General features: G+C 34.0%; 1 protein-coding gene and 1 long non-coding RNA gene across 2 annotated transcripts; one reads left to right on the plus strand and one right to left on the minus strand.

The window, feature by feature from the left end:
* Positions 1-7506: 7506 nt before the first annotated feature.
* On the plus strand, positions 7507-10031 carry LOC132040437 (intracellular ribonuclease LX-like). The gene is made up of 4 exons (XM_059431074.1): positions 7507-7853; positions 8249-8516; positions 8856-9048; positions 9825-10031. Exons 1-4 carry the CDS (start codon positions 7596-7598, stop codon positions 9913-9915), a joined length of 810 nt encoding a protein of 269 aa, XP_059287057.1. The 5' UTR covers positions 7507-7595; the 3' UTR covers positions 9916-10031.
* Positions 8350-8901, minus strand: LOC132040439 (uncharacterized). The gene is made up of 2 exons (XR_009410688.1): positions 8631-8901; positions 8350-8561 (listed from the first exon to the last, which is right to left on the minus strand). It is a non-coding gene; the product is annotated as an uncharacterized LOC132040439 (long non-coding RNA).
* Positions 10032-13754: the final 3723 nt, after the last annotated feature.

The following is a 13754-nucleotide window of genomic DNA, read 5'->3' on the forward strand; positions in this document are numbered from 1 at the left end:
GCAGCCGCAACTGCCAGAAAGATCCGAATAGTTACTACGTTAGCAATCGGAGCAAACGTTTCATTGTAGTCAATTCCTTCCCCTTCCGTTTATTTCCGAAAATAACTAAATGAGTTTTATATCGCTCAATCATCCCGTCAGAGTTGTATTTGATCTTGTACACCCATCGACATCCGAGTGCTTTCTTATCCGGTGGAAATGTTTCTAATGTCCATGTTCCATTATCCTCCAATGCTTGGATCTCTTACTGCATTACTTTTTTCCAATGTTCCTTTTTTATGGCTTCCGAGAAGGTTTTTGGCTCAGTTCCTGTGCTGATTGCTGCCAGGAAATTTTTGTGTTGCACGGAGAAATTATCACAAGATATATAGTGAATTAAAGGATAAGGCGCACCTGAGGGTTGCTGAGGATCGGGCGGACGCATTGATGAACTTTCTTTCCGAAATGGTTCGGTGACGTAGTCGCGCAATTGAATCTATTCATGTTTCTAACGTTTACCCCAACCCAATTGTTCTTTCGGTGTTATATCGTTAGCCCAAATATCTTCTTTCTGTACTTCCACCCCATTTTCTCTATCTGGACAAGCATCTATCTGGTCCAATTCTGGCTGTTACGGGTTCGTTGTTCAATGTCAGTACTTCATCCATCCAGGTTTCGTTCGTTCCTACATTATCAGTCCGATCTTTCTCAAAGTCGTGTTGGTTTCTCTTTTCCTCTGTTTTGTCCGGGGTCACTTCTACATTGTCGACTAAGTTACCTGATCCTACAACAAAGGGGAGCTTAGTCTGGTAGAAGTCCATAGCTCTTGAGACTAAATATACATCATTCTTTAAGTCATACAATCTCCAACCTTTTTGTCCACAGGGGTATCCTAAGAATACACACCTAAGACTCCTACTCTCAAACTTGTCCCTCATTCTTCCCTTTGTGTGTGTATAGCACAGTGACCCTAGCACCCTTAAGTGTTCATAATGGGGTGCTTCCATGTACAAAACTTCATAGGGGATTTTCCCATTCAAAATCTAGGATGATGTTCTATTGATCAAATACTGCTGCTCAAACTCATCTACCCTAGAACTTTATTAGAAGATGACCCCAAATCTTAATGCGCGTGCCACATTAAGAATGTGACAAATGCTTTCCTATCGATTCTTCCATTCCTCGTTATGTGTTCCCGTGCAAGATGTTTGAAAAAGAATTCCATATTCAAAGAAGTAGTTCTTTATAGATGTGAATTCTGTTCCGTTATCACTTCTAACAATCTTCACCTTCTTCCCAAACTGGCTATCTACCAAGGCGAAGAAATTTTTCAAGATTTGGGACACTTCTTTCTTATCGATTAAGAGAAAAATCCACACGGCTTGCGAACGATCATCCACAATAGTAAAAACATATGATGCACCACAAGATGAAGGGGTTGTATATGATCCTCATAAATCACAATGAATCATATAAAAAATATCCGAAGCTATAGTATCACTTAAAGAAAAAACACTTCTTGTTTGTTTTGCCCTTTGGCATACATCACATTCTTTATCTAATCTAATACTACTCTCTTTTTGGCCTAATGCCGTAATAGATTTTGTCACTTGTGCTGAAGGATGACCTAACCATTTGTGCCAATGATCGAACCAATCGACTGCCTCCGTCTTCATAGCTCGTATCCACGGCACATTCCGAAAATAGTAAAGTCCACCTCGACGCTCACCCGTTCCAAGCAGCTTTCTCGTGGTGGGTCCTGTATAGAACACATAATTTTGTTAAAATTTACATCACAATCTAAATGATCAATAAGTTGTGACACAGAAATCAATTTGCATGTTAAATCCGAAACATAAAGGACATTATTAAACCAAATCCTATTATTTCGCTTGATTGTTCCTTCTCTCGTGGCCACCGAGCTACTTCCATTCAGATGCCCAACCGGACACTTAGGAATGTCCCGCTGGTCGTTCAGATCCTTTGGATTACCTGTCACATGGTTGGTAGCTCCGGAGTCAGTGATCCAGGATGAGTTTTCGGCCTTACCGTCCATCTTGCCATTTGGGTTTATTCCTTGAGAATTTAACATGTGGTCTTCCGGATCGCTTCGCTTAAATTGTGAGGTCCTGTCCCGCCTGTGTTCATCTGCCCTATCTCTGTTTGAATTCCTTCCCTGGCAACCACTGGGTTAGCCCGGTAGTTGCCTCTTCCACGTCCGATCCCGATCCACCCCTATGCTACTGCTGTTGTCCTCTTCCTCTGATTTTTTCATCTTTTTTTTTTTTTAATTTACTGGCCACCACTCCGGATAGCCAATAAGTTAAAAACATTCGTCAATGACGTGTCCGAGTTTCACAATGTGTGCAGAATGCACCATCATTTTCCCCTTCACTTTGGTCACGGTGAGGGTTTCTCCCTTGCATGGAGAAAGCCATGGTTTCATTCCGGTCCTCCGTTTTTTGTGTGATTCCTCTCACACGCTCTTCTTGTACCAGCTTCGAGTAGACCTTATTTAATGTTGGCAACGGTTCTTGGGCCAATATGTTTGACCTCGCCGTTCCATACATTGCTTCCTCCAATCCCATAAGGAAAAGATGTACTTTTTCTTCTTCTCTTTTGGTTTAGGTCGTCCTTAGATTGCGTGCGCACTTGCCACACTTGCAAGTCGAATCGTTCATAATTTGCTAATTCCTCCCACGTTTCGGATTTCAAGATAATTGTAATAGTTATTTATGGTGAATTTGTAATTATGGTAAAATAGGATTTTAGTTCTTTTAGAATAGGGTTACCTTGTTAGACTAGGGCAAGGAGAAACCTTACTTGTATATAAGGAGGTCATTATGATGAATGAAAAGATAGAAAGAATTCTCCCATTATCTCTCTCTAAATTTTAGTCTCCCATTATTCTGTCTCTCTAAATTTTAGTCCCTATCCTGAATTTAACATATTATAATCTAATTAATTAATTAATTGCTTTTTAGCCAAATAGTCTAGCCTATTTATGACATACTTGTCCATAGTCCAGTATTAACATGGGGGATGGTTGATGACCGTTGGTGAAGTGGTTGAGCTTTTACAACGATGGAGAAATTAATTAGAGATAACAATGATAACAATGCCTGAGAGTTTTAAGATACCATGGCTGAACTGGAGATGCTTTCCATCGTTGGGGATGCTTTACCGATGAAAAGCCTGAACTTTTGATCGGAAAAAGGGTTTCGAAAGGGGAGAAACTCAGGAGCTTTGTAGGGAAGAAATTAGTTTTTTTTTTTTTTTTTTTTTTTTTTTTTTTAATTTCTAAATCTAGTAATTAAAATGTTAGGGGTGAGACTATTTTATATTTTCAAGACTTTTGGGGCTGGGGGGTAAGTTTTTTAAGACTTTGGGGATGGCGACTATTTTATATTTTACAAGACTTTGGTGCTATGGTTGACAACTTTTTAACTTGCTTTGCTGATGTCATAAAGGGTGGCATTTCACCTAATACTTTAATACTGTGGTCTTTTACTTAAGAGATAATGCTTAAAAACAAATCTGAACTATCACTTTTTCGTGAGTTTCCCACCTGAACGATTATGCGTGCTATTCTCCTATCTGAACTATCATCTACTATCAATTTGTTTTTTTCATACCGAACGATGGTGATAACGGGTGGAAAAAAACAACTGATAGTTGAGGTGTGATTTTGATAAATAGTTAGTGATTGTTCGGATAGAAAATTCGCGCGCCTGATCATGGTTCAGGTAGAAATTCACAGTGATAGTTCAAATGTGTTTTTAATCATTTAGTCGAGAAAAATCCTTTCGTTATATCTTTTCTTGTAACTATGTGAAGCATATCACTTGTAATAATATCTAATATACCAAACAAAAACTTGTAGTAATATCTACCTTAGCTTTTCTCTCTTCCTACGGTCATCAACTTTTCTGTAACCAGTTATTCTGCCCCCCCCCCCCCCCCAAAAAAAAAAAAAAAAACTAATAAATACATTCAGTTCGTATTATTTAGTTGTAAGATTTTTGTTATACTCTTGAAAATGATTTAGTAGCTTAATTATAACGATGAACCATGTTACTGTTACTCCGTTTTTTGATATAGTTTGATTTAATAAAATGTTTAATAAAAAGAAAGATTTTGAAATATGTGATCTTAAATATGCTATAATATTTGTGTAGCCATAAAACTTTTGAAACTTGTAATTTTAAATATGTCATAGCATTTGTGTGGTTATAAAACTTCTCATTAAGGAAATAATGTTAATCTGATCAAACACATATTTCCATTTTGGCCAAACATGCTCACATATTTGTCTCCCTCAGATTACATCATCATGCAGTTAAGGAACGTACCATGTAAGCTTCTAGTATGTCTTATAAATCTATTCATTTTACTCACATTCACGTGAGTCGCTTAACGTGTCATGTGACCTCCTTCTTCTCTATGAACCGCTCTCCGTTACTAGCGTCACATATAAAAATGCGTCATATAAGGAGAAAGCCCAAAAACAAAAAGCTAAAAAAAAGACAAAAGGACATAAACGAATCCAACTCCCCTCCAGCAGCACATCTTTACACGTGTCCAATTAATTATTTAATGGTTAAGATTCATTTTGCTAACCAACTAATCTTAACCAGGGTTGATAGCTTCTCTCTCGCACTTCCCCTTAGTTGCTTCTCTAAACCTATCCACAATAAAACGAGATGAAATAACTAAAACGTTGTGCAAATCAAAATTCTCAGAAATTAAAATTTCATAATTAATGTAGTCTTCAACATACACATAAATAAAAAGGGTATCTCATAAAAGAAACTATAGAGAAGGAGAGTTTAGGAGGGCAAAAACATAGTCTTTGTTTGACAATAATGGTGAGAATAGAGCAACATAAACTGATTTTTATTGGTTGCACTCAGAGGCATAGGCGTATGTAGCATTCAAGGTGGAGGTTCAAATGAACTCCTAACTTTCAACGCGGACCATAAATTTATTAAAATTATAATAAATAATAGACATGAACTCATAACTTTTAAAATACAATGGATTCAACTAAGAATCCTAAAATGTTGAACCCATAAAATTTAAATCTTGAATTGCGCCTCTGATTGCGCTAGTCGGTTTAATGGAGAGATCCTCTAGAGAGAGGAAGGCTGCTGCTGGCAGCAACGAGGAAAAGAGTGAAGAAGGAGAACTACTAACTAGAGTTAATATTATTTTTTGGTTAATAAAGTGAATCTCAATCATTAAATAATTATAGGGACACATGTGAGTTTTTAAGATGGGATTGGACCAAATGGACAGATGAGGTACTTGAGAGGAGCCAGTTCCGATATAGATGAGGTTTAATATCAGCCTTACTTTCTTCATGAATGGTCCTAAATTAAACAGTACAACCCAAAATCTATTGCCAGATATGACACAGTCACATGCAGGCATTATTTGAATTTTGTTGGGCCAAATCTCAAGGCCGACACATTTTTCTCATTCACTCTTGCTTATATACCTACCAACAAATAAGTTGCTGTTTGCTTTGGATTTTAGGAGATACAATTGCCACATAGTAAAAGTTTATAGAATACATGGTTGAGATTTGAGGAGATTGAATCGGCATATGGGCATGAACTTGAAATTGTGATTTGAAATCAATGATTTGGGTAGAAGCTGATTTGAAGATGAAATTGTGTTTAAACATGTAATTTGAATTTTAAAATTTGTATTTTTTCTCATAAATATGAAAACACTACATTAATTGAAAACTATCAAACTTCTCCAACTCTTATACAATCTTAACAAGTGAGCAAACCATAGTTCATAAACAAGATATTGGAATATCCTAAGGTGTCGCATTAATAAATCGCATATCTCCATGTTCCTTTTATAAATAAAAACTTGGGATTACGTGTTATTACAAATTTTTAAATACACATAATTTTATAAAGATTCATTGGTCTAATAAACCAACAATAGCAGTAACTAGTTATTCTTTAATATAACTCTCACATGGTACGAATAATTTTTTCACGGCGAGCATGGGTCATTCTTTGTGAAAAATAAAATTATGGGTCTTTTTTTGCGAAATTAAAATTATGGATCAAGTTTTAAATTTTCAAAAAATTAAAATCACAAATTTGGAATTGAAATTCTACCTTTTAGGTGAATTTGAGTTTAAAATCAAAATTTCAAGCTTAATTTATTCAAAATGTCATAAACAAACACAAATTTCAAATTTGAAGTTAGTTACGTCCAAACAACTCTTAATTTTCATGTAGGAACCGACATTAGTTAATACTTGTCTCCGTCAATTTAACTCACTTTAACTCTATTTATGCCCATTAAGAAAATAATAAATATAATGTATAGTTTACTAAGTTAGCCCTATTTAATAAAGGTGGACTGATTTTTCTTCTTAAATATTGTGCATACTTCTTTAATGTTAAGGGTATATTGCCAATTTAAATTTTGAATTCCTAAAATGAAAATTATATCAAAATTTTTTTTTTGAGCTAAACGACACTTAAAATAGGATGGAGTGAGTATAATGCTTTAAGCGATATATGACTTATAGCTTAATTCATCATACACTGGGAGTGGGAGATATGATCGTTTGAAGTTAGTGTTAGAGTTTAGGGGCTCTTGACTAAAAGGACACTTCCGAAACTTAATTAGGTAATTAAAGAGTAAATAGTCAAAAACACACTTAAACTATCATTTTTTCGTGAATTTTCTACCTGAACTATCAGGTGAGCGAGTTTCCTACCTAAACTATATATCAATAACTATTTATTAAATCACACTTCAACTATTAGTTGTTCCCTTTTCCTACCTGAACTATCACCATCGATGTTCAATTTGATAATGTACCATATTAAAATGACCTACAATAACACTTAACTGCCTTCAAGAATCCTACTTGTATAATATAAATGATACATGTTGAAGTCGGCTCTATCAAGTCTCGTAGAACTTAAAGCAACCAAAATCATGTCCACAGATATTTCAAATACTCGTAATTTAATTTCTCCACATTGACAATATATAGTCTTTTTACACCATCAGGTTAAAATGAGTAACTGTCTATTGTAATCCTAAATTTGGTAATTATTAAGAATATAGTAATTAACCTGCTCAGTAACAACACCCATGCCTCAATCCCATGCGAATTCGGATTTCGGCTTCATCACGTTACAAAGAAGTCAAAAATAAGGAATTAGCTACGAATTCATCGCTAATCTATTGCTAAATTAGCTGTAACTAATAGGATTGTTTTGTTATCCGTAGTTGATCCATCGTTAAATAGGACTAGCGACGGGACTTTTGCGTTTAAGCCACATAAGTTGCTAAATAACTTTGTAGCTAATAGGATTTTTTTATTACCTGTCTCTAACATCGTTATTAAATAGGATTAGAAATGAATTTTTATGTTCAGCATTGAAGTTATCCAATGCTAATTCTTGTTTTTTGTAGTGGATCAATCCTCGTAGATCATGATGCTTCATATTTAATCGGCTATAACCCGTTGAAATATACTAATATTACTGATAACGTAAAAACTATTCACATCACACTCTATATAATGTGCTTGAGCTCTCACTCCATTTGCTTCAACCAACTCAAGTAGCATGAAGAAACTTCCCTTTTTTCTTCTTCTAATTTTGCTACTTGAAATAATTTCTGTTGAATCCCAAAGTCCAGCACTCTTGAAATATGTGCTTCAATGGCCACCTACTTTCTGTATTAAACTGAATTATCAGGAAGAAGGTAGGTGCAAAGAACCAATTCCTGAACATGAATTCACACTCCATGGCCTTATGCCTGCAGATGAAGAAGGAAATAGCATTGAATGCGACCCCGGCGAAGACCCAAATTGGGATGAACTAGTATATATACACACTTACCTTTCACTCTCGAGAGTTTACGTTTTATGCACGAACGATGCAGAAAAATATTTACATAATATAACATACTACTTTTGGTTCCTCAGTTAACGTAGAGGTCCAGAGATCTTGTTATGTAAATATTTTTTTATCACACTGCAGTTTAGACCAATCGAAGTTACAGTACGTAATTGTAACATTCTGGCCACTGCTTAGACAATACACACTCGTATATAGATTTTAAGTCATACATGCTGATGATGCAAAAGTACGTGTTAATCACTTTAGCAATGCAGTTTTAATGTGTTATAGTAGGTCAGTTATCATAAAAATATTATAACCTGCAATGACCTTTTAAATGACCAGATTATGCAAATATTTTTTTTATGACGCTGCAGTTTGGACCAATTGAAGATGAACTTGTAACATTCTGGCCATCACTTAGAGAAGACTTCAGTGAAAGGGACTTATGGGAGCACGAGTGGCGCGCCCATGGAGCATGTGGAGGAACAACACCACAAGAATACTTTGACAAAGCAATAGAGATCAACTACATGCCTGAACAAGGCAACTTGTTCAATTACTTGGAAACAAGTGGGATTATTGCAAGTGATAGCTTGGCTTATCCAAAAGAATATATTGTGGAGGCTGTCCAAAAGGTGTTCAATGAGCGTTCTCTAATTCTTCGTCGTCGTCCTCCTGTTCGTCCTCCTCCTCGTCCTCCTGTTCGTCCTCCTCCTCCTCCTCGTAGACCACCTCCACCTCCTCCTCGTAGACCACCTCCTCCTCCTCGTTCTCCTCCACCTCCTCCTCGAAGACCTCCTCCACCTCCTCGTAGTCCGCCTCCACCTCCTCGTTCTCCCCCACCTCCTCCTCGTAGCCCGCCTCCACCTCCTCGTAGTCCGCCTCCTCCTCCTCGTAGTCCGCCTCCTCCTCCTCCTAGCCCTCCTCCACCTAGTCCACCTCCTCCTTCTCCAAGTCCGCCTCCACCTAGTCCACCACCTCCTTCTCCACCCCTTAATATTTACCTCACATGTATTCCAATTAATCCAGAAAATACTACTCATGTTTACTTGAGTGAGGTTACCTTGTGCACTAATCTGGATGGCACTGAATACATTTCATGTCCTTCAGAAGCTGCTCCAACAAGCTGCCCTGATGAGGCTCTGATTATGCTCCCTCATCCACAAGCTCAAGGGTAAGGATTTAATTAGGCTGGATATTTAATTACTTCCTTCATTTCAATTAGGTTTATATAGTTTTGATTTGGCCCACAGTTTAAGAAAGAAAAGTAAAATTTTGGAACTTCTGAAAAATTGTGAATTTACGAAGGATGTTCACCGTGGGAAATTTGGGATTCCTCGAAAACATTTCCGCAAGCCAATATCCGCCGGAAAATTCCGTTGTATATTTGCGCTTTTTGGTAGTGTCTTAAATTTTTAATAACAATATTTGTGTCGCTATAAGATTTTTGAAACTTGTTATCTTAAAATGCGCGCAAAACAAGTATATTTGTGGCTATATAAACTTCTCATTAAGAAATATATAAATTTGTCATTATTTTTAAACAAACAAATAATAAAAAATTAGTGTCAAATAAAATGTCATTAAGAAATATATAAATTTGTCATTCTTTTTAAACAAACAAATAATAAAAAATTAGTGTCAAATAAAATGGAATAGAAGGAGTACATCTAATCAATGAATGCAAGAGCTCACTTTAATTATTACTTAACTATGTATATACATACACGGATGTCTATATTACTTAACTAAGATTAAGCAATACGCATCAGATCTCACTTTAATTATTAAGCAACTATGTACTAAGATTAAATTGTTTGATCGGATATAACACTGAATTCAGGTAAATGCTTTCGATTTAACTTGATACTAAAGTTTTATTATATAACCTGACTATATAAAAACTTTTTACATTTATCAGTGATATTACCTTTATACATTTCTTTGTAGGCCTGAGGATCCACCTGAGGATATCTGGAAGACACGGATGGAACGTATCCTACGTTTGAACGATCTACGGCTGAAATTAATGCTGGCTTAGAATAATAATAATTTATTATTATTAAGAAAGAGAGAATGGAAGATGTTGTGTAAAAATAATGCATAACTATATGCAGTGTTATCTTGAGTAAAAATTTTATTCTATTCTCCTTTTAACATTGGTTTGCAACGTAATCAAGCCAGATTTTCGCAAAATAGTCATGTTTGTTTAGTAAATAAAATGTATAAATTTATATGTAGGATGGCGATAATAAATACGGTCAAATATTTTCAAAATATATTTGAAGTTTAACGATAACATAAAGAAATAATATAAGGGAAAATGTCAAAATTTACCCATATACTAATCGAAATTGAATAACTTTGCTATCCCTTAGACATCTGGTCTAGTCTTATTCTTGCAGTTTGAAGAGTTCCAACGTGAAACATGCACACTCTCACTTATCCAAATTCTTCTTGAAAAAAGTCCCCCATTGTTAAACTTTTGATTATAATTTAAAATTACCCTCCATTAGGGGCCATGGCCAAAATTAAGACTTTTTCCTAACAGCAGGGTTACATTAGATCAAAAGTTTAATGGAAGGCAACATTACTCGATTTCAGATAGTAAATGAGCAAATTTAATCGCTAGCCTTAATAACAAAAAAGGAGTTGTCTTATTTTGAAAAAATTAACATAACATACCCAATATAATGACAAATCTTTGAGAACATTTTCATCAAAACATTATGAGATATAAGGGTATTGTAACATTATTGAAACTATGGAAAATGGTCAAAATTATCCTTAAATTATTCAAAATAGACCATTTTTTATTCTTCGTTAAATTTTGATAACAAAAATGTCCTCGCCGTTAGATTTTTGGACCACAGTACTTTACGTATGAATATTACATAAATTTGTTTAATAATAAGTTGGATCGAAGTCCTATTTGAATTAAGAGAATATAACATAGCGTCTCAAGTTCAAATCCCAATAGTAAACAAAAATCTTAGTGATTTCTTCCCATGTGTTTTCGGACATGAGTAGATAGAATTCTGACTTGTTCTTTGGTGAGGTGACATGATCCGGCAAAATTAGTCAAGGTGCGCACATGTGCGTTTCAGATACCCGCGGTTTATAAAAAACATAGCGTGGCCCAACAAAATTGCAAATCGGCCAATAACGGTCTTTTTTTTATATTTTCAACAGAAAACACTGGGTTCAGCAAACCATTAAATGAAAGTTTAATTTTGACATGATGGTTATTATCATTTAACTCACTATTTTAGAGCTTTCTTTCATTTGTATTTATATATAAACGCAAAAGGGTCAAAAAAATCATCTGAACGATTGAAAATAGAATAAAAATACCATATGTTTGGTTTTCGGTCCAAATACACCTTTGAACTATTAAAAATGGATAGATGATCACTTTATTTGCTTCATTAATCAGCACACATCACGGTCACAACTGAGACATTATACATCTTTCTATTACTCAGCAAACTTTCTTCCAAAGCTTCACATACATATTAAAAAAAATCATACCTTAGTGTAATACGGAAAGTTAAAAACCTCAATGAGGATTTTAAATTAATTTGTAAATATATAATTTTTATTTTAGAAAAATTAGAAAATTTATGTCGTAATTCATAATAAGTTGTGTATAATACTATGTACACCGCCACATAAAATGAAAGAAATGGCTGCTTTTTAATCTACCGTGCAAGCGATATTATATTGTTTTTTAGGTTATTGATTTAATTTATTATGAGTCAATAACAAATTTTTTTCTACTCATTTGATAAATAAAAAAGAATATCGTCAGTACATAGAATTTAAACCGTTTCTTTCTTATATACCATTTGTAAAACAATTTGATAATGTGAGAGATTAGATAATGTGAGAGCTCATTACTTAGAAGGGTACTTAACTATCCAAAAATCTAACAAAGTCATGTTTCTTTTGTTTTAGCAGAAAAAGTGCCACTTAACTATTGCCTATATCACCAAGGTCACTCAACCGATCAAATATCTATTTTACCCTCTATATTATCAACTTTTGTTGTATTTTACTTTTTAAAATATTTTCTCTTTTTTTATCTATACTATGGACTTACCTATAGAACAATAAATATTATTTATAAAGTAAAAGAATGAAAAATTATTTAAAATATAGATAATTTTGGAATAATTTGCCTAATACAAATTTCAATCCCTAGCTAACACTGTTTTAGCTAGGAAACTTTTACATTTACATTTACAATTTATATAAGTGCCATGGGGGTACGAACACATTTTTAAGATGGTGCACTAAAGCTTCACAATTTGTACACGCAATGAATACTTGTATCCTAAGCTATATAACTTGTACACTTTATCTAACTATTTTTATATCCCGCATAGACATATGTCATAGTACTTAATATTTATTCCTTCTCTTGTATAGACGTATGCACTTAAATTTTAATTCTCCAACACATTTATTTTCTTCGTGCACTTTTACTTGTACGTATGCGATTCCTAATTTTAATTCTCGTACACAAATTTATTTTCTCCGTGCACTTTTACTTGTGCACTTTTGACTTTTCATGTTATTTAAGAATTAATAAATGAGGGAGTACCATGGGGGGGGAGGGGGTACTTTATCCCCGTTTTCCTTCTTTGTCAATACTTTAATTATCTTACTATCCTTTGTGATTCTCCGATTATTGTTCCTTTACATTTATAAAATGTATTACTTTATATTTTCATTTTAATTAAAATTTGGTGATTTACGATATAACATATATCTTTCTAATTTTTATTTCTTTGTAATGCTTCTTTTTATCTATAATTGTTAATATAAAAAATTATAATATAACTAACTTACCCCTTATTAACATATTTTTTAATTAATTTAATAATTTTTTTTTATGAGTTTTGCTTTTAAAAAATTCAATATATACAACAATGGTTCTTTATGTTTGGATCTCAATAGTTAATTGATTGAGATGGATATCAACTTATCGCATACATATAAGATATTAAACAATTTAAAAGAATAAAATCTAGTTACAAAATATTAATTTTCACCTCACCTTCTTACTAATTTTCTTTTTCACATTGATGAACAACTTTCATTGTCATGACTACGACAAATTTTTAAAAGTTATTTACAAAATACAAATCTTAAAACCCTTACTAATTAAAATGAAAGAAACATGGTGGCCCGTGCATCGCACGGGCATATATGGCTAGTACCTAGCTAACTTCCATAGCTTATAGGCTCATAGCTAAATATTTGCTAAGAATATTGGGTCAGTCGTAGCTAATTTAGCTAGAATGTTTTGCTAGGCAACATTTCGTTGCAAAATTAGCTAGGCTTAATTCCACCCTAAAGTCCTAGCTAAATTTATTTAGGATGTTGACTTTTCTTTACAATTAGCTACAAATATCCCTAGCCAAAAAAATTCTAGCTAGGATAACTCCCAATTCATTCTCAAGCTAATATGGTAAGCTTTTCTCGCTCCATGTATAGCTACCGATATTTAGTGGGCATAAGGAACGCAATTGCAATATCGTGTATAATTTGAAATATGACAAAATCAATAATAGAAGCCATACAACCTCTCCAACAAATCATTAATACTTGTAATATATGTCAAAAAGATGAACTATATGTTTACAAATGATATAAAACATGAATTAAGATTAGCCCCTGCTATCTTAAGGTTGGTTTACATGACCTCCTCGACTTCAACACAAAACTTCGTTCTTTGGCGTACAAGTCACATTCACATCCTCTTTGTAAGTGTGCCCTACAGACAATTAGACAAAATTAAGGTAACTAGTTATCATATCAAACAAAATCTACCAAATCTCAAAATAAAATTTAACAGTACTCGAATATATTAAT

Source organism: Lycium ferocissimum, chromosome 12, assembly GCF_029784015.1.
Source record: "Lycium ferocissimum isolate CSIRO_LF1 chromosome 12, AGI_CSIRO_Lferr_CH_V1, whole genome shotgun sequence".
NCBI classification, from domain to species: Eukaryota; Viridiplantae; Streptophyta; class Magnoliopsida; order Solanales; family Solanaceae; genus Lycium; species Lycium ferocissimum.